Source organism: Manduca sexta, chromosome 10 (assembly GCF_014839805.1).
Source record: "Manduca sexta isolate Smith_Timp_Sample1 chromosome 10, JHU_Msex_v1.0, whole genome shotgun sequence".
In the NCBI taxonomy this organism is placed as follows: Eukaryota; Metazoa; Arthropoda; class Insecta; order Lepidoptera; family Sphingidae; genus Manduca; species Manduca sexta.
In genome coordinates, this window is record NC_051124.1 from 1,887,704 (window position 1) to 1,910,314 (window position 22,611).

Sequence of the window (22,611 nt, forward strand, 5' to 3'; positions counted from 1 at the left end):
ATGTAACATAAAAAATGAGTCGCATAAACATTTAAGTAAAAAAAGTAAGGACTAATAATAACTTCACAAAGAAAAAATGGTATTCTAAATTCCATACCTTGAAATCTGGGCTATAATTTTTGTGTTGCTTGTCCTTGTGGGCGTCGTCTAACTGCCACTTATTTAATGTCAGTTTAAACGTTTCCAAGTTGGGACCTGAAATTACAAAATATTAATTGTGATATGAGCATATATAAACTCAAAATACATATTTTTTATATATTGACGAAATAAGGTTTTATACGTTTTTTTCTTTATAATCATCAACCCTAAACAGTAATAAAGATTCGTGCTACCGATTTCCATAAATTTTGATATAACTGATCTGTAGTTTTGCTTTTTATCATGCCAAGATTACACGCGCCTATGTCGCTGTTGTTGCATTTTAGTTCCTGATACGCTCACGTGGCGCTGTTCAACCATAACGCAAATACCGTGCTAGAGGTACCGTCTGCAAATAAATACTCGATAATGTCGTAACTAACGGTACTGACTGTCGGGCAGCGGCGTCACTCGCTGCGCCCCCTCGGCCAGCTCGGACGCCACGAAGAACGTGTTGAACCAGAAGTGGAACATCTTCTCCTTGCCCATCTTGAGCTTGGGTTTGTTGTACACGTCGACGCGCACGTCGCCGTACAGCGGCGTGCAGTGCGTCAGGTGCACGCGCAGCCCCGTCTCCGTGCGGGACACCTCCTGGCAGCCCGACGGCGTCTGCAACACATAACAAAATCAACTTTACTCATTATACAATGAGCTCGGGCGCTGTGCGAGTCTATAGTGTACAGTGTGTAGTGCATACCTTGAATGGCGGGTGCGCCTGTGAGATGGTGGCTCCGGCGCGCTGTGCGAGCCGTTGTGTAGTGTACAGTGTGTAGTGCATACCTTGAATGGCGGGTGGGCCTGTGTGATGGCGAGCTCGGGCGCGCTGTGCGAGCCGTTGCGTAGTGTACAGTGTGTAGTGCATACCTTGAATGGCGGGTGCGCCTGCGAGATGGCGAGCTCGGGCGCGCTGTGCGAGCCGTTGCGTAGTGTACAGTGTGTAGTGCATACCTTGAATGGCGGGTGCGCCTGCGAGATGGCGAGCTCGGGCGCGCTGTGCGAGCCGTTGCGTAGTGTACAGTGTGTAGTGCATACCTTGAATGGCGGGTGCGCCTGCGAGATGGCGAGCTCGGGCGCGCTGTGCGAGCCGTTGCGTAGTGTACAGTGTGTAGTGCATACCTTGAATGGCGGGTGCGCCTGCGAGATGGCGAGCTCGGGCGCGCTGTGCGAGCCGTTGCGTAGTGTACAGTGTGTAGTGCATACCTTGAATGGCGGGTGCGCCTGCGAGATGGCGAGCTCGGGCGCGCTGTGCGAGCCGTTGCGTAGTGTACAGTGTGTAGTGCATACCTTGAATGGCGGGTGCGCCTGCGAGATGGCGAGCTCGGGCGCGCTGTGCGAGCCGTTGCGTAGTGTACAGTGTGTAGTGCATACCTTGAATGGCGGGTGCGCCTGCGAGATGGCGAGCTCGGGCGCGCTGTGCGAGCCGTTGCGTAGTGTACAGTGTGTAGTGCATACCTTGAATGGCGGGTGCGTCTGCGAGATGGCGAGCTCGGGCGCGCTGTGCGAGCCGTTGCGTAGTGTACAGTGTGTAGTGCATACCTTGAATGGCGGGTGCGCCTGCGAGATGGCGAGCTCGGGCGCGCTGTGCGAGCCGTTGCGTAGTGTACAGTGTGTAGTGCATACCTTGAATGGCGGGTGCGCCTGCGAGATGGCGAGCTCGGGCGCGCTGTGCGAGCCGTTGAGCGCGGGCGGCGCGGGCGACAGCACCAGCGACCGCACGTGCACCTTCGTGGCGCGGTACTGCACGCCCGACCGCAGCAGCGCCGCGTAGTACTCCACGTAGCGCCGCTGCGACGGGATCGTCACGCCTGCAACGCACATGTGCGATCACATTATACTCCAGACACCTCATACACTCCAAACGCACATCACGCCTGTATCCGCCGAAGGGTAGGCAGAGACACTTTCCGCCATGTGTGTTGCATCCCATTATGTGGTAGGAGGCGAGCCTATCATCATATTCTCTGTCATATCAGCAGATGTATGTATCAATTTAGATATTGCTGTCTCGTATCTCATATATTGAAACTTCTTCGGTCTTTGAAACTTAAAGGAAAGAGGACCGAACGTTTTACCGATCGGCCACGCTTATTTCGTGTTTAATTCGTATACTATTTCTCATATTCATTCGCACTTCGCTGATTCTATGTAATTCCCTATATTATAATCTTAGATCACGAATACACTTGAAATCTGCCCTAGAGAGGAAGTCTGCTAGCACTGGACAAATCTTATAAATAACACATTTGGAATACATATACAATAAAAGACAGACAGATATAACTCGTGACCAGAAAGGTCCCTTGAGATACCAGGACCTCATGTCCTGATATCCTCTACTGCTGACCCTAAGTCGTCTAGATGTTCGCCTAGCAGTATTCACATACCGACGATATGTCTAAGAATAAATATATCATACCCTTCTCGTCTAATGTCCTCTTAGTGCCGTAGAACTTGAGCGCCTCGTCCGCGGTCGCCATCTGACCGCTGTACAGGAGGTAGCAACACACCATTGTACCTGCAACGTTACGTGTAACGTGTTACAATAGTAGCCTATATTTTCCGATTGTTATTTTAAATTAATACCATATCGTACCAGGGCCCTTATTCTCTATCTCACACGTTATTTTGACAGTGCGTAACAAGCGCGCAACACAACGCGTCATGTTTAGGACTATAGAGATTTGGCTTACAGAATACCATTCCACGCACATTTCTCGAAGATAACATGACACGGCCGCGTTACGCGCTTACACTATCATACAGAATAAGGGCCCTGCAACGTTACGTGTAACGTGTTACAACAATTGCCTTTATTTCCCGATTGCCATAGTTATTCTAAATGAATATCGTTTGTTTAACCGTATGTCGTATATTAGGGTGGTACAAAAATATATTCTTGTTTAGTATTTAGCATATTAACGGGATGTCAAGTAAAATTAATAATAAAATTTGCTTTAAGAAAGCTGGCATGTGAATAATTTTAAAGAATAATTATATTTTACCATGCCAGCACTTACTTAAAGCGAAGAAAGAACAGGCAAAGAAATCCATCTACATAATTGCATAATTATGTTAAAAAAAAAAACACATTTGGGTAAAAACCGCGTCAATTTACTAATTTATATTTCGAAGAGAACGTATTGTGCGGAGGCTAATAGTCCTTTGGCATTGTCTAAAATTGGCCTATCAAGAAAATCGGCTCGCACCGCGTTTCGCGTGCGTCCAAAAACACAATAAATAAAGAGAATTTCTTCACAAATTTCCACACGGACGTATGAAAAATAATAACAGCGCGCCCGAAACGGCCTAGTTTTTTGCGAGGCGCGCCACAAAAAAGGAGGCGGGCTCAAAAGGTCCTTTTTCGAATTTACGACTTCGACACGAAAGCTGGTAATGTTGCCAATTATGGTGGTAAAGAATTTTTGCAATTACTTTCGTGCGGTTAGGTGTCTCGTTTTTTTTTGAGGGCTGCGGGCACAATGGGACCATCTATGCCTCAGACGTTAAGTGCTGTTGTAATTTGTTGGTAACCTTTGTGGCGAGGTGCCCGGGGTTCGTTCGCCGACCTATTGTGCGATTATGTAAACTTTTAAGATCCGCAATATTATTGTGGCTAATATATTCTGTTCGCGGAGGAACGCGAGCGACAATGGACGCCTCGAGATTTGTTGATAGCGTGTTGAAGATCACACGATATTGGTGTTCTTTATTTGTAGGTATAATATTTTTTATATATTAACATCTAGATTCTTGACCAGCATTGCCTAAACAATGGGTCGAGACCTAAACCTCACGGGGGAATATCGGGTGGGCTCTAAAAATAGGAGGTTCGATCGACAGCCGGAAGGTCAATAATGAACGAGAAAGTTAACTAAAATCCTTATCGAAACAGCATTACTCGTATGTTATTATTAATTATTAATTTCTAATAAAGTATTAAAGATACGGTGAAGGAAAATATCGTGAGGAAACCTGCACATCTGAGAAGTTCTCTATAGGAATTTCGAGGGTGTGTGAAGTCTACCAATCCGCTCTAGGCCAGCGTGGTGGACTAAGGCCTAATCCCTCTCAGTAGTAGAGGAGGCCCGTGCTCCGCAGCGGGCAAGTATATAATACAGGGCTGATATTATTATTAAAGATAACTTCATGACAGCCAAGAGGTGAGTCTAGAAATTGTAAGATTTTATTAGGTGGGTCGTAGTCTAGCCAACTTTGGAAACCACTGGCCAAGATTGCCATTAACATTCATTTTTGAAAGTTTAACACTGCACGATAAAATAAATCTTCGAGTTGACATTTATCTATCCATATATTTTCAATATTTTTCATTTAATAAATCGATTAATCATGTCATAAATATTAGTTGCAAATATAAGAAATAGTCAAAATCAACTTCCGCATATTATTAATGGATCGTTGCATTTAATATTTGAATATCTTGTAATAAAAAAATCATCTATTCTGATGCAGGCCACTTAATCATCAAGAAAACTTTTTTAAACAAACACGAAGTGCAACACGTATTTACATTGGCTATAAACGCTTATAAACAAGAACTCAACAGTGCTTGCATAATGCATCTTTTTATTGATGTTAGGCCTTTTATATGTTAGGTTCCATTTGTATCTGGTACTACCGCAATGTCTATGTCTGCCGCCAAGCAGCAGCGTGTACGCCCTATTGAGTACCGGTTTGAAAAACATTGTAGCCATCATTATGCGACTTACATCTACGTCTCAGGGTTACGGGCGCCACACTTTGTAATTCATTCTGTAGGTGTTGCTACTGTTTATGAGCGATCGTTTACCTTCAGATGAGTAGCATGCACGTCTCGTCGTTCAATTACAATACGAAATAAGACACTCCGTTGGTCTCTTTAAACAGGAGTCAGTCTGAGAATACCCAGACGGGCTTTAACATACAAAACTACCACCATCTAATAATTTATCTTTTTGATCAATACAAATTTCCCATCATCATTCTCTTACAGTATATCTAGACAATCAAAATTATTAAGTTGATCACCATCAGGTATCACAATCACGCATCGCTGCTAATAGAGTGAAAAGTCCTGTCCTTCCTTAACAATCAATACAGTCTTAAGGAAATTCATCACCACCGCCTTGCAAGACTACCGTGATGCATGAATATTAGTAACTCGCGAGTCAGTCGATCCCAAGGTGCCATAGTCATAATTCTGATAAGTCAACTCACCAGTCCTGCCCTTCCCTGCTTTACAGTGCACCGCCGCCACGTTCCTCGAGTCGGTGCTGAGCCACTTGTGCACGTCCTCGCAGAACGGCTGGATCAGCTCGATGTTCGGCGGCATGTGGTCTTTGAACGCGTACTTCGCCACCTGGAATGGACGGTTTGAGCTTTTAGCGATGAAAACCCGTAGAGGTGGTGAAATAGATTCTTCTTGACAACACTACCGTCTATAAACGGTTTGGCAATCTTCGATAACTATTCGAAAATAAGTAATAATATTTACCAATATTAAAATGTACAATAATTATGTCAAAATTAAGCGCTTATCCTACCCAGTAATATGTGTATATGGTAACCAAAAAATAAATACGAAATAAATGATTTGGACAGGGAAAAATATTTAAATAGACAATCCTACCCCAGTCTACCCGATTAATTTTTATTAAGGGTTGCCAACTACTTACAAATTTTAATAAATAAAATACAAAATACGAACTTAAAATATTTCTACCCTTGCTGGCATCCCAATGTGAGAGTCCCTCGGGCAAGGCGACCTTTTTTTGAGGCACGACAACCGCCTGCCGGTTCTTTATTGGTGACTTTGTACGGTTACATACCAACCCTAAAACCCGTCTGGTCGATAGGCGAAGACCGCGGCGCTACCTAAGTTCCAGACGTAAAAATGCGTGCCGTTGTAACTCCCGTTAAAATTTAAACGTTACATTATGTAACTGCATTGAAAATATATTCATTTTATAAAATCGTTTTCTAATATGTATCTATTAACTCTTAAAATTTTTCTTTCCTTATTTAATTATGCTTAGATTTTAGTTTGAAACTTGCTATCTGTGTCTTTAGTTTATTAATGCTAATATTAAAAATATTTTTACAAATAAATTTATTGTACTAAAATGTTAATAAAAACTGGTTTCCGTGAGAATTCTAAACTCACGTGTCTCTTTGCCATAATCAACTTTAAGTGTGGATAAATAAAGGCGGTAATAGCAAATTCTGACTCCGCGAAGAAGACACCCCTAATATTTATGTCTGCTTTCCTAGAAACTTAATGTTTATAATATTTATTCTGGTACTTCAAAGTAGTATATTGTAGAACTACATCTTATAAATACCACCAGACAACCTTCGGTAGTCTTCACTTCTGCACCCAGCTAGACCTAATTTAATTGGTCGAGCAAAGCGCAAGCGCAAGCCCTACCTTTGGTAACCACTGATGAACTCTCCAAAGCTCCCTCTAACAAAGCCAAATAGCTTGACGCAAAATCATACGCCTCGGTAAATACATCATAAGGGAAAACAGGGGGGAGAGGGGAGGGGATGCGGAAACTGTAACCGATGACACGTCCAGTTACAGCTTGATAACTGACCGCGTTACTGTGAGTCAACCAGTGCGCTCGCAGTTATACATCACTGACTCAAAATCAAATTTACCTATACTTGTGGACATATTTGGTCGGAATATTGATTAAGAACACACATACTCACGCTTTTATTCAAACAAGGGTCAGCAGAGACGCAACTAGTGCACCCACATGTACGCACGATGTGATATCGAGCGAGCCTAAGCGAATCGGGCACACATTTCACTCTTGGGAAGGATACATTAAAATCCAATATTACCTAACGCAACGATGGCTAAAGAACCCCAGACCTGGAAGGTTGTACCGCTGTTCGCAATACAACTACACCGCATATGTTTCTTAATATTAAAATACTATCGCGATTAGACAAAGGAGATTTAAAGACCTTCATTTTTTTTACCCAACAGGTTTAGTTTTCAAGTGGCATCCATAAACGTACACACAAAAAAAAATGTAGCATCATTATCAATCATTAAGAAGACACGATGTTCCACGACTTAGTCTATCTGTTTGCCTAATTTCATCCAAATTCATTCAGCAGTTCATGCATTAACAGTCATCTACACATCGTTACAAACATGAATAATATTTAGTAGAATAAAAATATAATAATAAATATTGCCTATATTTATTTTACCTATATACGTCAAGTATTGCGGATCACAACTTTTTCTCTGAAAAATACGTCATCAAGGCAATATTAAATAATAAATTAAAATTATTGTTGAATGTCGCTTAGAATAAAACAGTTATAATGTGTTTAATGAGTTAATAACAGATTGTAGGTATAAATGTGTCGAGTACCAAGTCACATACTTCCTTAAACTTCCCTCAATCATATAACCGTGGGATCGACGCAAAATAATTTTGTAACAAGAAGGATTTTACAAAATTTCTACGACCACTCGATTACGCCTTCACTATTATTTGCAGAAGAGAAACATTCTTTCTAGGGATCGAACCTCCGCTTTGTTGCTTTACAGCCGGCTCATGACGCTGCGCCATGTCGATAATTGAAATCCGTATGACACAAAAACCACAATATAATTGGAACCACTAATCGCCTTTTTATAATAAAACACTAAGGATGTAAGCACATACGATTTTTTAAAATCGGCGTTTGGCAATTTAATTGCGCTTTGGGCGCTTCATAAATCGACTATCTTTTATCCTTACACCATAACCTTTTCAACGCCGCTGATCGGAGATCGTTTAGGCTTTTTAGGACCTTGATACAAAACCTCAGTATACTATGTACGCATTGAACGAAATTTCCTAAACGCCATATAATACGCAAGCAATGTCCAACAGGCGCGAACAAAATTCACCAAAACGACATATCCACGCCGCGACAAAATCGTCGATCGCCGACGCTAAAGTGTGCACATTACTTTAGTCATTGTATTAATGAGGGTGCGATAATGCAGTATGCACAATGATGTAGGCATCATTAGTCGATATCGTTTGTGTGCATTATCTTATCAATCGACCCCGACTAATGCATACTACGACCCTAGAAGTGGAAGTCTGTACCTACGCTCGGGACATAGCTAGCATTTTTAATGTTGGTAAACAGGTTTAATACCAATATTTGTTAGACTATTTGGGAAGCCGACTTGCTGAAGTTGGTTGTGTCTACAGCACGAATACTGTATAGACTATTTTTTAATTTAATAACAATGGAAAGTAGCTCTTCAATGGAGGTAATTGATTTATTCTGAGACATTTTTTATATTTAAAATACGCGCGAGAATTTACTTGAATAGATTTTATGCCCGTTACAGCATAAAGCTCTTAATTCTTTCACGTTGTGGTAAAAATCCAATCCCTTCCGATACAACGGAGACATTAGTTACATCTCAATACAAATCCATCCACATTCGTATGCAGAAAAAGCTACATGTATCCTCGCACATTGTCCAGTCATTTCCTCTAATGGCATTATAATAAACACTATAATTGTACACCCACTGATGTATTGCACGTACGAGAAACTTCTAATTTGGGTCATTATATAGTTAATATTTTTTTAATGATCGCGAGAATCAATTGACGCGTCGTCTTATCAGTGGGAATAATATACTGGCGTACACATAGTATTGGCATCGTGTGATAGTGAACTACTTTCGTTAGGGCGACACCACACGATCCGTGTCAAAACACGTTGCGTCGATCGGTGATTTAGATTATTTTTATATAAACATTAAGACAATTTAATGGTAAAATTGTTTTGCGTTGGATAGTACGAATTTATAGATTCAATAGTTTTAGGTTACGATAAAACTTGCAAAAAGTGGAATAATCTATGGCGAATAATATCATTATCAATGGCAAAAGTTATATTAAAGAAAGGTAATTTTATTACCTCCCAAATAGCCACTTTTAATCTAAATTTAACCGGAAAATTTATAATAAATAACCAATAATGTGCCAACGTTAATTGTTTCACGAGAAAAACGAGATTTAAAACATGTTGGTAAAATTTATAAGTCAATAATTCATGGTACCCTTTTCAATTATCGTTCGGGATTATTGAACATTTTTACTAAAGAATATAACATAGAATCTTGTATAAGAGAACCAGTGATTATATTAGACCATTAAATATTTATATAATAAACTTTTAATATTAAACGCTTGTCTAATACACATCTGGAGTTAATTTAATTAATTTATAATCGATTGCCGTGTGACACGCACCGAACGCCGAGCACGAGCAATATAACCTGTCCTTGCATCAGAATCTGCATGCATAATTCGAATTGCACGCGGATATCCTCCGGTTATCCTTCGCAGAAGTAGGTGAAGCGAGATATACAGGCTGATGCAAAAAAATAGTGTACGTTTATTTAAAACTTGGTCGTATTGTGACTAAGTCGCTTACGACGTTTCAAATCTTAAACTACGATCCGATCCCGCGAATAAAACAATCTACATGAGTCATATGTAGAGATGTCAAAAAAATAGTTCTATTTTCGATATCGAAAAAGCGATTGGAATCGTTTATTAAAATCGGCGGTTAATATGTCCATTTTAAAAATTAAATAAATCTTAACTCACGACATTTTTACTCGATATGCTACGCCGTCTTCGCGTACCTACAAGCGGAAAAAGTAAGCTCTTTTTTTTACTATTCTAAGACACCCTGTATAAATGATACTCATGAAAGAGTAAAAACTAAGCTTTTTTAAGTATTGTGTATGAGTAAAACGCAAACGTATTATGTCACCACGCATTTAAAATGGAAATAGTCTACAGTTAATAATTATCATCGAATCTCTTGTGTTAGATAACGTCTATTCTGTATTCTCGGTTTCGTGAATATATTTTCCAAACACGCTGCCGCTACTTATATAATGATAAAAACAGTCGGAATATACTGGTTATTGTTGAAAATGTATTTTTTAACGGGCATTGTAAGATTACCAAATTGCACCGTATGGTATTAGAGTGAGATCCGGGCTCCATATATTAGCGACTGACGAGAAATGATTATCCCTGGCCAGTCGACATAATTATGTCGGCAAGTTTGAAATAATTTTAAGACTGAAATGTAACGAAGCAGTTTCAAAATTTTCTATGTTTAGTAAGAAGGCTGTCAAATGGCATATTATGGGACCGCAAATGGTATGCCCTCATTACAGTTATTCTAGCAGTATGATCTGCTAGAAGCACTGTGTTCTCTTTCATAACCTTTATAACACAGGAATAGGGGTCAAAACTGGATGTTTTTTTTTGTCAACCTAGTAATATCAGTAACACTAAAACGTATTACACAGCTAGTTATAGTACTCAAATTATTATATTTGAGAGGACAATTGACAGAGTCATTTTGTATTTGGTCGTATTATAGGCGAGTAGGCTACTGCGACGCGAAACAGGCCCCAAGGGTTGCGAACCTTAACTGCGTCATCACAAACGAGGAAATTGTATGTAGACCGTCACACGGCGATAAATCATTATGGACATATTACATTCAGAATCACAATCTTAATTATTGTGCGATTTATTTAAAATATATTTCCTCGCCGACAATGATCGGCTAATTGTTCTAGTCATTATTGGCATATATAATAATATATTAAGGATCCCACAAGGATAGGCAGAGAGTAAAGACTACAGATTTCTGTTGTAAATATGGTATATGTTCTTAGTAATTAAATAAAGTTAGTAAAAAGATGTTATTGACATGAGTGTTTATTTCGGACTAAAGAGAAGTAACTATGGCAAACAAAATACAATTAGTTCTAAAAATAGAACATATAAAAAATAATAAGTCACGACGAAGGTTACAATCTCCAACAGCCGCCCTTAATCGCAGTTGTGACAGAAACAAAATAAATAAAATAATTAAGTTTCTAAACCTAAGTTAACTACACATCGTTTGTGTGCTAGAGGTCCGAGGGCCTTCGTTAGTACATCAGCAGGCATATCGTTACTTTTTATATATTCTAACTTAACAATATTATTAGATACCTTTTCCCTAATAAAGTGAAACCTAGTATCTATATGCTTCGTCCTGCTGTGGTGTACAGGATTTCGAACAAGATTAATGGCACTTTGGCTGTCAGAAGCTAAGTTAACTGAACAAAGTATACCTGTTATCTCGTATATAAACCGACGTAAGTAACACGCTTCCTTCGTGGCAGACGCTAATGCCATATATTCTGACTCGGCCGAACTTAACGCAACAGTAGGTTGCTTCTTGGATTCCCATGATACTGGACCTCCACTTAACTTGTAAACATAACCGGTGTATGACCTTCTGTCGATTGGACAGTTTGCCCAGTCTGCGTCACAAAACCCTTTAAAGGTTCTCTATTCTTCCTGTAAACCAATGAATAGTTTAGGGTACCTTTTAGGTATTGCAGAATCCTTTTAGCAGCATTCCAGTGTTCTTTAGTAAAACACGTATTAAATTGACTTAAATAGCTCGTGGCGTAAGCGATGTCTGGTCGTGTGTTTACCGCTAGATACATGAGGCATCCTATTAAGTTTTGATAAGGATAAGACTCACCGACTTGACCATCCAGTCTTTTTCCATATTCTTTTTAATTAATGGAGTATCCACGGCCTTACAATCCTTCATATTAAATTTTTCTAATATAGAAAGAATATAATTTCGCTGGTTCAACCTTATACTCTCGGAATCACTTTCAACTTGTAGTCCCAAATAACATTTCAGTATTCCGAGATCTTTTAATGAAAAATATTTCGACAAATCATTCTTGACAGTGTCAAATGTCAAATCAGAATTAAAGAAGACTATTATGTCATCAACAAAGATTCCTAATATTACAAGTTCTTTACCAAAAAGTTTAGTATACACACAAGGTTCGGAAGGAGTTCCTATGAAACCTATTTTAGAAAGCGTTTCATTTAACTTTTTTATTCCAAGCTCGCGGTGCCTGTTTAAGACCGTAAAGAGATTTCTTCAATAAACAAACTTTGTTTTCTTTACCCTTTTCAATAAAACCAAGAGGTTGCTCCATGAAAACTTCTTCTTCTAAATCTCCGTTAAGGAAAGCTGTATCGACATCTAAGTGCTTCATTCTCAACTTCATATCTGCAGCTATCGCAAACAACGTGCGGAGGGAAGAATGACGAATCACTGGTGCGAACGTCTCGTTGTAGTCTACACTTTCAACTTGATGAAAACCTTTGACGACGAGTCTCGCTTTATACTTGATAATATTACCATAAGCATCTCTTTTAATTTTGTAAATCCATTTACATGGTATAACCTTTTGTTAGGTCTATCTACTAAATTCCATGTATGGAGTTTCCTTAAGGAACTATACTCATCAACCATAGCATGTTGCCACTTATGAGCATCATCGGCATGAGTAGCTTCGTAATATGTCGTAGGTTCATTAGAATCTACCATTGACGTATTGTAAGCTTTATAAAAATTTGTTGGTTTTCTGTCTCTGGAAGGGTATCTGCGCTCAGGGTGCGATTCCTGTTCCAAATTCGCTGTCTCTTCTTCCACACTAGGCAGCCTTAAGTCAATGAGAGACTCTCGCTCTTCCAGAGTCACTGACTCTTTTGTACTTTCTAGATTTACTGGTAAAGTTGCTTCAGCCGCCGGGCTGATACTCTCATCACAGTCATAGAATTGACAGTCATGATCAAACTCAGACTCAATCTCTTTTGCTCATCAAATAACAATATAGATTCTGACTGTGCGACAGACTCAGATTGCTTCTGCTTTAGCGCTGTAAAGCAATTTTCAAAAAAGGTTGCATCTCTGGATATAATAACTTTTCGTGGGTTAGCAGGGTCCCTAAAAATATAAGTGCCTGGATTTTCAGAATAACCGACGAAAATTGCTTCCTGTGCCTTGACATCTAATTTCTTCCTGTGACACGAAGGTATATGGACTAGAGCTCTACAACCAAATACTTTTAGATGGCTAAGATCACCTTTTCGTCCATACCATTTGTCATAAGGAATTTGTCCACCTAAGGCTCGATGAGGAGACCTATTCTTAAGGTAAATGGCAACTTGGAATGCATCTTCCCAGAATGCTTTCGGTAGTGAACTTTCAGCTAGCAACGTTCTTGCCTTTTCTGTAACCGAACGATGGGTGCGTTCCGCTACTCCAACTTGCTGAGGACTATAAGGCGTCGTTGTTTGATGTTCAATACCTTTTGAAGCAAGATAATCAACAAACTCTTTATTCACGAACTCCTTACCTCCATCAGTCCTAATTGCTTTAATTGTTTTATCTAACTGATTTTCAACAAAACATTGAAACACACAAAATATATCTTTGACTTCTGTTTTAGAAGAAATAAAATAAGCAAACACTTTTCGCGTATAATCGTCTACTATTGTCAACATATATCTATTTCCTTGAAAAGAAGTTGTAGACACCGGTCCCATCAAATCCATATGGATCAGTTCCAAAGGGGAAGTAGCCCTATTAAACGCTAACCTTTTGAAAGGTTTTCTTGCTTGTTTACCTTCTACGCAAGCGATACAACTAGTTTTATCTACTCCTGTATACTTTATACCTACCTTGTGATTTTTCAGTTGGTTCATGCCTATACGACACAAATGTCCTAACCTCTTATGCCAAATTTGATAACTATCCTGACAGCCAGAGTGCACATCTTGTGTCAAAAATTATCCGCCACATTCTCGGAAACATTTACAGTACCATCTAAAACGTACAGTCCACCACAGGGCGAGGCATGAGCAACAGATTCACCTGTAAAATTAAAAGTATCAGATTTATAAAAGTTACATCCATTTTTATCAAAAACACAAATAAAACCCTTTTCAACAGTTTTATATACAGATAACAAACTAGCTTTCAAATCTGGTATATAAGCAACATCACTAATATTGTTGACCACGTTCTCGGGCGTGTTTATTGAAATATTTCCAATTCCGCAGCACTTAATCTGTTCTCCATTTGCGACAGTAACAGTACCTTGATTCTGTATCGAGATATTCTGAAACCAGTCCCGTCTAGAAGTCATGTGTCTAGTACAACCTGAATCTACATAAATTATGTCCTTTCTTGGGTTTCCAGAAGTATTAAGACTTGTAAATATCGTATCATTGGTATTTACCGCATTGCCTTTCTCCTTCTTGTTTCTCTGTGGACAGTCTGGTCTCTTATGTCCAGGTGTCTTGCACTCATAACAAACTATATTCTTCTTCATTGACTTAGGCTTCTTCTTCGCATGAAAGACAGAGTCTAATGATGTAGCCACATCTTTGGACATTTCATTAAGCAGTTTTGTTTTCACCAACTCTGTAGTCACGTCTACATTGCAATTTTCTAAAGCCATAATGAGAGGTTCATACCTTGGAGTTAGACCTCCCAAAAGTATTGCAGCAATAGACTTGTCCTCTATGACTACATCAATATCCGCAAGATCCTGTGCGGTTGACATAACTGCGTTAATATATAGTTCAATATTTTTGAACTCTGATAGACTCAACCTGTACAGTCTACGCTCCAAAAATAATCTTCGTCCTATTCCCTTATCTTCAAAGGCTTTTTGCAAACAAGTCCATGCCTCAGATGCAGTTTTCGCACATCTTATATGGGTTATCGCTGCACCTTCTACTGATAAGCATATCTTTGCTAATGCCTTTGCGTCTTTGCGTACCTTTGTAGAGGCAGGGGTTGTGTCTCCATTTGGGTATCCACCGATTGTTTCCCACAAATCCTCATGCATAAGGTAATTGCGCATCTTAAATTTCCATGTAGGATATCCATCTTTATTCCTCAAACATGAAAATGTAAAAGATGAGCTCGACGACGGGGAATTTTTCACACTTGAAACATCTCCAGATTCATGTGACATTTTCAGACTATTACTATTTCCTAGTCACACAAAAAATATATACAACTTTATTTTACCAAATAACGTGAAAAAAATCTAAGAACTAAGCGTTCGTGCTGATAACGTGTTGTAAATATGGTATATGTTCTTAGTAATTAAATAAAGTTAGTAAAAAGATGTTATTGACATGAGTGTTTATTTCGGACTAAAGAGAAGTAACTATGGCAAACAAAATACAATTAGTTCTAAAAATAGAACATATAAAAAATAATAAGTCACGACGAAGGTTACAATCTCCAACAATTTCCACCGAAAATATGATGATGGCATGAACTAGTAGTGCCTACTCCCCAACAAAAGTAGTGAGTTTATAAATGAAATAGAAAAAAAAAATAACAATCTGTACGACCCACTATTTGAAAATGATACAAATAAATCCACCACATAACTTCAAAGAAAAGATATTTATCGTGTATCACGCTTGTAAACGCTATCTTGAAATATTAAATCATAAATAATTTTGGTAAATCACAAAAACGGCACACGAAATCAAAGGCATGAGAAAAACATAATTTAATGTATCAATTTAAAATGAACGAACTATTGCACATCATTTCAGTAATACTTAACAAAAAAAATTGGCTACATTACACATTTCACAATACAATTTCATCAACTTTCATAAACGCGTAAACATTAATTAAACGACAAAGCTTAACTACATATATAAGCTCACGCATATCCTTGAAAGAGTGGGTAGGCAGAGATAGACCAATGGCGTACAATGTACCGAGAATTTTCAATCACGCCGCTCGGCTTGCATGAAAATAAACACCTCACAATTAATCAGACATATATCTATATATTACATAATTACCGAATTTTCGGTTACATACAGTTATGCAACATAATTTCGCTGATAACACCTTTTGCGGACGATAAAACAGCCGCGTGAGACGACGTCGTACGTTTATCAAAATAACTAAGTGTCTATAATGTTTATTAATATTGCCAACGAAAATAGTAAAGCGTGTGGTATATATATATTATTTTTTTATTTAAAAATGTTGAGGGAAATATAGTAGCATATATAAATAGCATATGTAACAGGAAGGACTGCAAAATTGAGAAATATATCTAATTATTTTTAATGTTCTAAAAATAACACTAATCCTCGATTATGTTCATATTTCGTCAACGAGCAATAAAACTACGAACATTATATGTAAGTAGCTAGCTCTAAATGTTTTAATGTATGAATAATTTAAAAATATAAATAACGAATTAATAAAAATAATGAATACTAAGTTTTTGTTAAGTGAGTGCACAACGGCCATTATATGTATTTCAATTATTACTTATGTCTCGTTATGTTATTCTAATGTAAGTGACTTTTTTTCTTTATGAGAATAAAATAATTTAATCGTAATTATATGTCGGGGGTCTCTGCACATCCAGCTTCCCCTCAACCTTATAAAAATTAATATAATTCATAGCCTTCTTATCACACCTAATCTATGTATACATACATAACATCACGCATTTATCCCGGAAGGGGTATGCAGAGGCGCAACTAGAGACTTTCCCGCCCTCACACCCACCACTACAACTCCTGTAAGCACAGGATCAGCAGTGGCACGCATTTTGTGACACCGAGCAGTGAAGCTCGGCGAGTCTCAGGGAAAACTAATATGTCATTATCCCGCAACGAAATTAATCAAATAGAAAAAATAGGGAGGAGTTGGAAATATTAATTGTCCACTTCCCTCCAGAGCAATGCGGGTGACAAAATCATGATGTAAGGACGCGATTTAACCTCAAGGATAGGGACGTTTACAACTAGATAAGCTAGTTATAAAGCACCACGGATAAAATTAAATGAAAGGGTCCTATCACATGAGCTGTTAGATTTGATTACAATAGGCATGGCAAAAACGCCGGAAAGCACGGAAATTCCGTCTAGTCTCAACAAGGTCCATGTAGTATACAACCCCAGATGTTATTTGCATACTGTTTAACATGATGTTGCGCTCTTCATGCCAGAGACCACACTCCCAAAGTACGTGATGAGCAGATTGTTCAACCTCGTAAACTAGGGCACCCACTTTTCGCCAAGTATGTTCCGTCCCATGATGTAATAGGGGGCGAGGCTATCGCCATATCGGGCACAAATTCCAGACTCCGGGCTGATACTGAGCAGAAAAAAACCAAATATCATTTTGCCCGACCCGGGATTCGAACCCAGGACCTCAGAGCGCTATTGTACCGGACATGCAATACAACTACGCCATCGAGGCAGTCATCTATGTATCTATGTATATTTTGTCTATAATTCTGTTAAATGTGCATATAAGAACTATGTATATTTAAATCTACCGATATATCTATACGTACACACCCGCCCAACAACAGTGTAACGTGAAAACAAACATCAAACTCGCACAGTGTAGTGAGCGATCCATTGTGTGATAAGTGTTATCGGTGAACAGCCGCCGCTGACTGTGGCGACACCTAGTCTAGACACGCTGGGCAGCTTCTGAACAGTGCAGTTGGAATACGGGACGTCGGTGATATTTTTAATTAGTGATTATTATAATCATTACTTTTTTACTAATATAATAATAATATCAGCGCTGTATTATATATTGTCCCACTGTTGGGCACGGGCCTCCTCTACTACTGAGAGGGATTAGGCCTTAGTCCACCACGCTGGCCTAGTGCGGATTGGTGGACTTCACACACCTTCGAAATTCCTATAGAGAACTTCTCAGGTATGCAGGTTTCCTTACGATGTTTTCCTTCGCCGTTAAAGCAAGCGATAATACTCACATCACTTTTTAGAAAAGTCAGAGGTGTGTGCACATCACTCTTAAATTTTAAGTAATTATGTTACAACATACACTCAAGTCTTTTTTCCTGAAGGGTTAGGCAGAGGCGCAACTGGTGCATCCACTTCGCCGTGCGTATTTCGTCCCCTGATGTGTTTGAGAGTCTATTGCCATATCGGGCACAAATTCCAGACTACGAGCTGATACTGAGTAGAAAAACCCGATATGACTGCCCGACCCGGGAATCGAACCCGAAACCTTAGCACTGCAGTCACACCGTAATAATCCACCGAGGCAATAATATGTCAGTTGATTAAAATATTTATTACAATCCTTCTCAGTTTATAAACGTATGAGTTTGTGGAAGTCTTTTAATGTGAGAAGGCACTGTGGGACTTTTATTCGGAAAAAAGACCAAAAACCTGGTAACTTATAAGTATAAGGCAAGAGTATAAGTGCATGCCAATCTCCGTTGTCTCTCCCGACTACACAAGCGCAGGAATGGGCGTGTGGACGGGATGTTTTTACCTTCACTGTAATCCAATTACGACAATCCGATACGTTTGCACGTAGACACGCTGTAGACAGCTTTGTCTACACTGGTTTTATTGTCTTACAGAATATCGACTTATAGCTTGGCTGTTGTATTTGGAGCTGTCAATTCAAATTTCAACTTGATACTTCTACGCGTTTCCGAAAAAGGGCTTAACAAACAAACAGACAGATGGATAACAAAGTGATTATATAACAATTCCTTTTGAGGCACAGAACCCTAATGAAATAACTCACATAAATTCGAAATATTTACAAAAAAATAGTAGGTATTTCCTCGATTGCCTTTATCATTAAACCGATAACTAATACACACATAACCTCAAACAGTCATAGTGGCTTGGTGCTTTGAACCAGCGGAACTTCGTCTCAACCCAATACATTCCCACCTAGAATATCACTTAATCTATACTAATATATAAAGCTAAAGTTTGTTTGAACGCTTTAATCTCAGGAACTACTAAACCGATTTTGATTTTGTTCTACTAATCAGAAGCTACATTACTCCTGAGTGCTATAAGATATTTTTTATGCCGGAAAAACTTTCAAGCAAAAGCTATCAATTAATACACACATTCGAAAAGTTAAAGGCGCGTGAATATCATCATGTACGGACCCATACCACCCACACCGCGCGTCCGCATGACAGACCGTCTCGACGTCTACATTATCACCGGTGATGGACACAATCGCACCAGATAATGATGCCATGCTCCAAATATAGAAAGTAGAAATGTACATTACCGGACGGTTTCTCTTTTATGTGTCTGCGTATTATGTATTCAGGTAGACGGAATGATAACACTCGTTTGTATAGTGAATAAAAATTCAAAATTTTAGGCGTCTCGTACGCGATTTCGTTTGGCCGTCGCTTTGTCTAATTCAATCAAGTAGCAGAGTAAAAACGGACAATACAGCAGCATTATAAGACACATTTAATATCTCAGTGATAAGCACAGAACTATCACGCATTATTTTGAATCAACAACACAGAAGCAGAAGCAGTCTACGCTGAACAGTTTCCCAATATCGTCATACGATTCTATAAATAATAACTGTCAACCAATTCTATTTCGCACCAATGACGTTCGCCATTGTCAGCAGTATGAATTTCCTCTTGACACACACGTGGCCCATTATTTCGCGTCCCATTTGAAAGGCTGAACTGATAACGAAAGCGGCGCGGTGACGCGTGCGCGCGGATTTATTTCGATCTGCATTATGGCCTGTTGTACATAGCATGTTGCGGAGTGGTAATAAAAAATTGTGTCAAATGCGTCACTGATCGTCTGGGCATTTTGTTTAGTAGTAATAGTAGCTCGATGCAGCGATAGACTAGCGTGGATTAATTAATTTAGTTAGGACTCCAAGGATATCGTGTGTTGCACCTTCGAGGCTTTCATTTATGACTTTCGTCTTACATAGTCCGCATAATAAAGTTATTTAAGATATTTTATAAACTTAAGGGAGCTTGGAAGATCTCCATTAAAACTATGTAAATTATTGTAGACAGTTTGAGATCTGTATGGTAGAATAATTTGACTCCTTTCAATAGGAAAGTGGGCCCGAGCCCAGCAGTAGGACAGTATATGATACAGGTCTGATATAATTTTATTTCCCGACCTCGGGGTCGAACCCACGGCATAATTTACACTCGCCAAGGTCTCCCAATATACCGACATGCAAATGTTCCGCACAATTGCACAACCTGTTCACACTTCACGGCTTATACAGCTGATGTGAAGTTATAACAACTGTAAATTGTAACCAAAAGCCATGCAGACCAAATAAAGGGTGGCTGTGTCACCTGGAAAAAAAATCTCTCTACTAATTCTCAGCTTTATATCAAATAACTAAAGTTTAAAACCGCTTGGGATGTAAATATCGACGAGTCACTTAATTTCAAATGACTATCTACTTTATTATAAGTTATTAAAGTTTATAGTCGTTTAGTGATTCAATTACGAAGAATCGAGAGCCGCGTGAGCCGGCACACGTTGCGACCTAAAGGTGTGACTCATATCACATTTGTGTATTGTATTGCAACCATTTTCAGTAGATAACGTCGGTTATGTAACCAACCCCTTAATCAGCGATGACATTGGCCGCATGCGCAGGATCGCGACGCATGGCGTTTTCCGAACTTCTGATGTCATTTTGAAGTTGAAGGTTACTATTTATGTGGTTATTATTATGAATAATAATAATACCTAAAGATAAGTAATACGAGCGCTATTTCATACTACCGCTTTCTTGGTTTAGTGGTAGCGTGTATGTGTACTGGAATGTCCTGGGTTCGCTTCCCAAGTCGGACAAAACTATGTCATTTTATCTAACATTTCCAGATTTAATTCTCCAATGGGGTTAATACACAGATAGGCGGTACGTCATATTACGCTAAATAAGCTGAATGACATTCGTGAAACAATGTTGCGGCGAACCCACATATGAAGGAACCTTCCAAAGTACATTTTTCAGCAGTACCATAAAAACAATTTCTTTACCATTAAATACCGAGACGCCTAATTTACTCGCCTGATGGTAAGCATCACGACTCTCCGTAAACTGTAGCAACACCAGCAAGAATTGTTTATGAAAAAGAATTTTTCGTTCATTGAACTCCTTACACACATCGTAATAGACATCCTTATTGCTAAGCAACGATTAAGACGCGAGAGCTTTAGACCTACGTGCTCTTTTTCCAAGAAAAATACCGTCATTAACTATACAGAGACTGATTAATGGAAAACGCCATTGAGTCAGCCAAAGTCTTAGGCAGACGAGTTGGTAACGTGCTGAGATTTATAATTACACACACGACGTTTTGTTTATGATGTGGATCAACTGCAACAAAAAGGCACCGTCAATACTGCTGTCTGAAACCCTGTACTTTTCAGTGACGAAGGGTGAAATTCTTCAAAAGGTAACGCGTGACGAAAAAAAAATGTCCTTGTTAAACAAAATTAACAAAAAAAATGTAAATTTTACAGAAAAGGCAAACTAAAATAAACCTAAAAGGGAAGCCGGTAGGAATCGGATTGTATGGACGCTCCGCCACTGGTAGTTTTAAATACTTATGTATGCACCGAAGACGCGTAGGGTGCGAGCGTCTTCAGCTTCTTTAAAAAAACGTCATGAGCTAAACCTTCAATTAAGTTTCGATCGCAGATCATCTGTAAAATACGTAACACATATTGATAAATCAATTCATGCTCTACGAAATTCGGCCACGTTATAACACTATACAATTGAACGGCTAATTGACTGAAGCGACATTAAGTTTCATACATCAATCTATATATATAAAAATAAATGCCTATTTCCCTTGGTCACGCCATCACGCGTGAACGGCTGGCCTCATGGACCGATTTCACTATTTTTTCTTTGTTGTGTTTGTTATTGTCAGAAGAAGGTTCTCATGAAAGAAAAAAATTCAAAAAATTGCGCGGAAAATTTGAAAATTTAAAAAAACTTAACGAAAATATTAATTTTATATAACTGTCAATTGTTTGAAATAACTGTCGGCGATTGACAGAATGCGCGCTGGAAATTCATAGTTAAGACGGGACAACGTCTGTCGGGTCAACTAGTAGCCAACAAAAATTTTCGAAAAAATGTCGCTTTAGTCAATTAGCATTTCAACCGTCGATATATTATATCATGATAAAATCACGACTACGTACAGACACGTAATCCCCAGTAGTCTTTTATAATAATGTGTCTTGTTATTGGCTTTCAGTCAACTAGTTAAGTGTTGTTTAGGTTTCTATAGCTGTAAGTCTTCCATACCTTAAATAAATAAATAATAATCCAAATGGCTCTTTCAGCCTGTTGCGATTTTTTTACGTTCTGTATAGTACCCTACTCCATTTCACAAACTACACGAAGCACACGAGACATTATCGTCACATCGGAAACATGTTCCGAAGGGTGCCGCGAGCGCGCGATCCTCATCAATCTTACTGCTACGCTTGCCATCTTTCCTGGTTTACCCGGATTAGTCCTGGTAAAATGTCCCGGGAGAATCTTTACGTAGCTTGGTAAAACTATTTTTTTTACATCGATGATAATCATTTCGTGGTGGTAGAAGATCCCATGTATTTCCTTGTTTCTATCTAACTCATTAGGGTAATCCACACAATATTAGGTGTCTTCGTATTTATTAGTGACTTTTTTGACTTAGGCGATATATTGCTA

The 22,611-nt window shown here is 38.9% G+C and overlaps 1 protein-coding gene across 6 annotated transcripts in view; it reads right to left on the reverse strand.

Moving 5' to 3' along the window:
- Positions 1-22,611, reverse strand: part of LOC115441808 (phosphatidylinositol 3,4,5-trisphosphate 3-phosphatase and dual-specificity protein phosphatase PTEN) — a 69,829-nt gene that overhangs the window by 12,199 nt on the left and 35,019 nt on the right. For 4 of the 6 annotated variants that reach the window (XR_005112183.1, XM_037437309.1, XM_030166716.2 and 1 more), the window contains exons 3-7: positions 5,356-5,497; positions 2,558-2,656; positions 1,762-1,946; positions 525-750; positions 98-195 (exon numbers count right to left, since the gene is read on the reverse strand). Coding sequence is in view for 5 of the 6 variants with exons in the window: in XM_037437309.1 (XP_037293206.1) it covers positions 98-195; positions 525-750; positions 1,762-1,946; positions 2,558-2,656; positions 5,356-5,497 (750 nt within the window). In the remaining variant the exon portion in view is untranslated. The remainder of the gene's footprint in view (positions 1-97; positions 196-524; positions 751-1,761; positions 1,947-2,557; positions 2,657-5,355; positions 5,498-22,611) is intronic. The other 2 variants (XM_037437310.1, XM_030166717.2) reach the window with 1 other exon arrangement.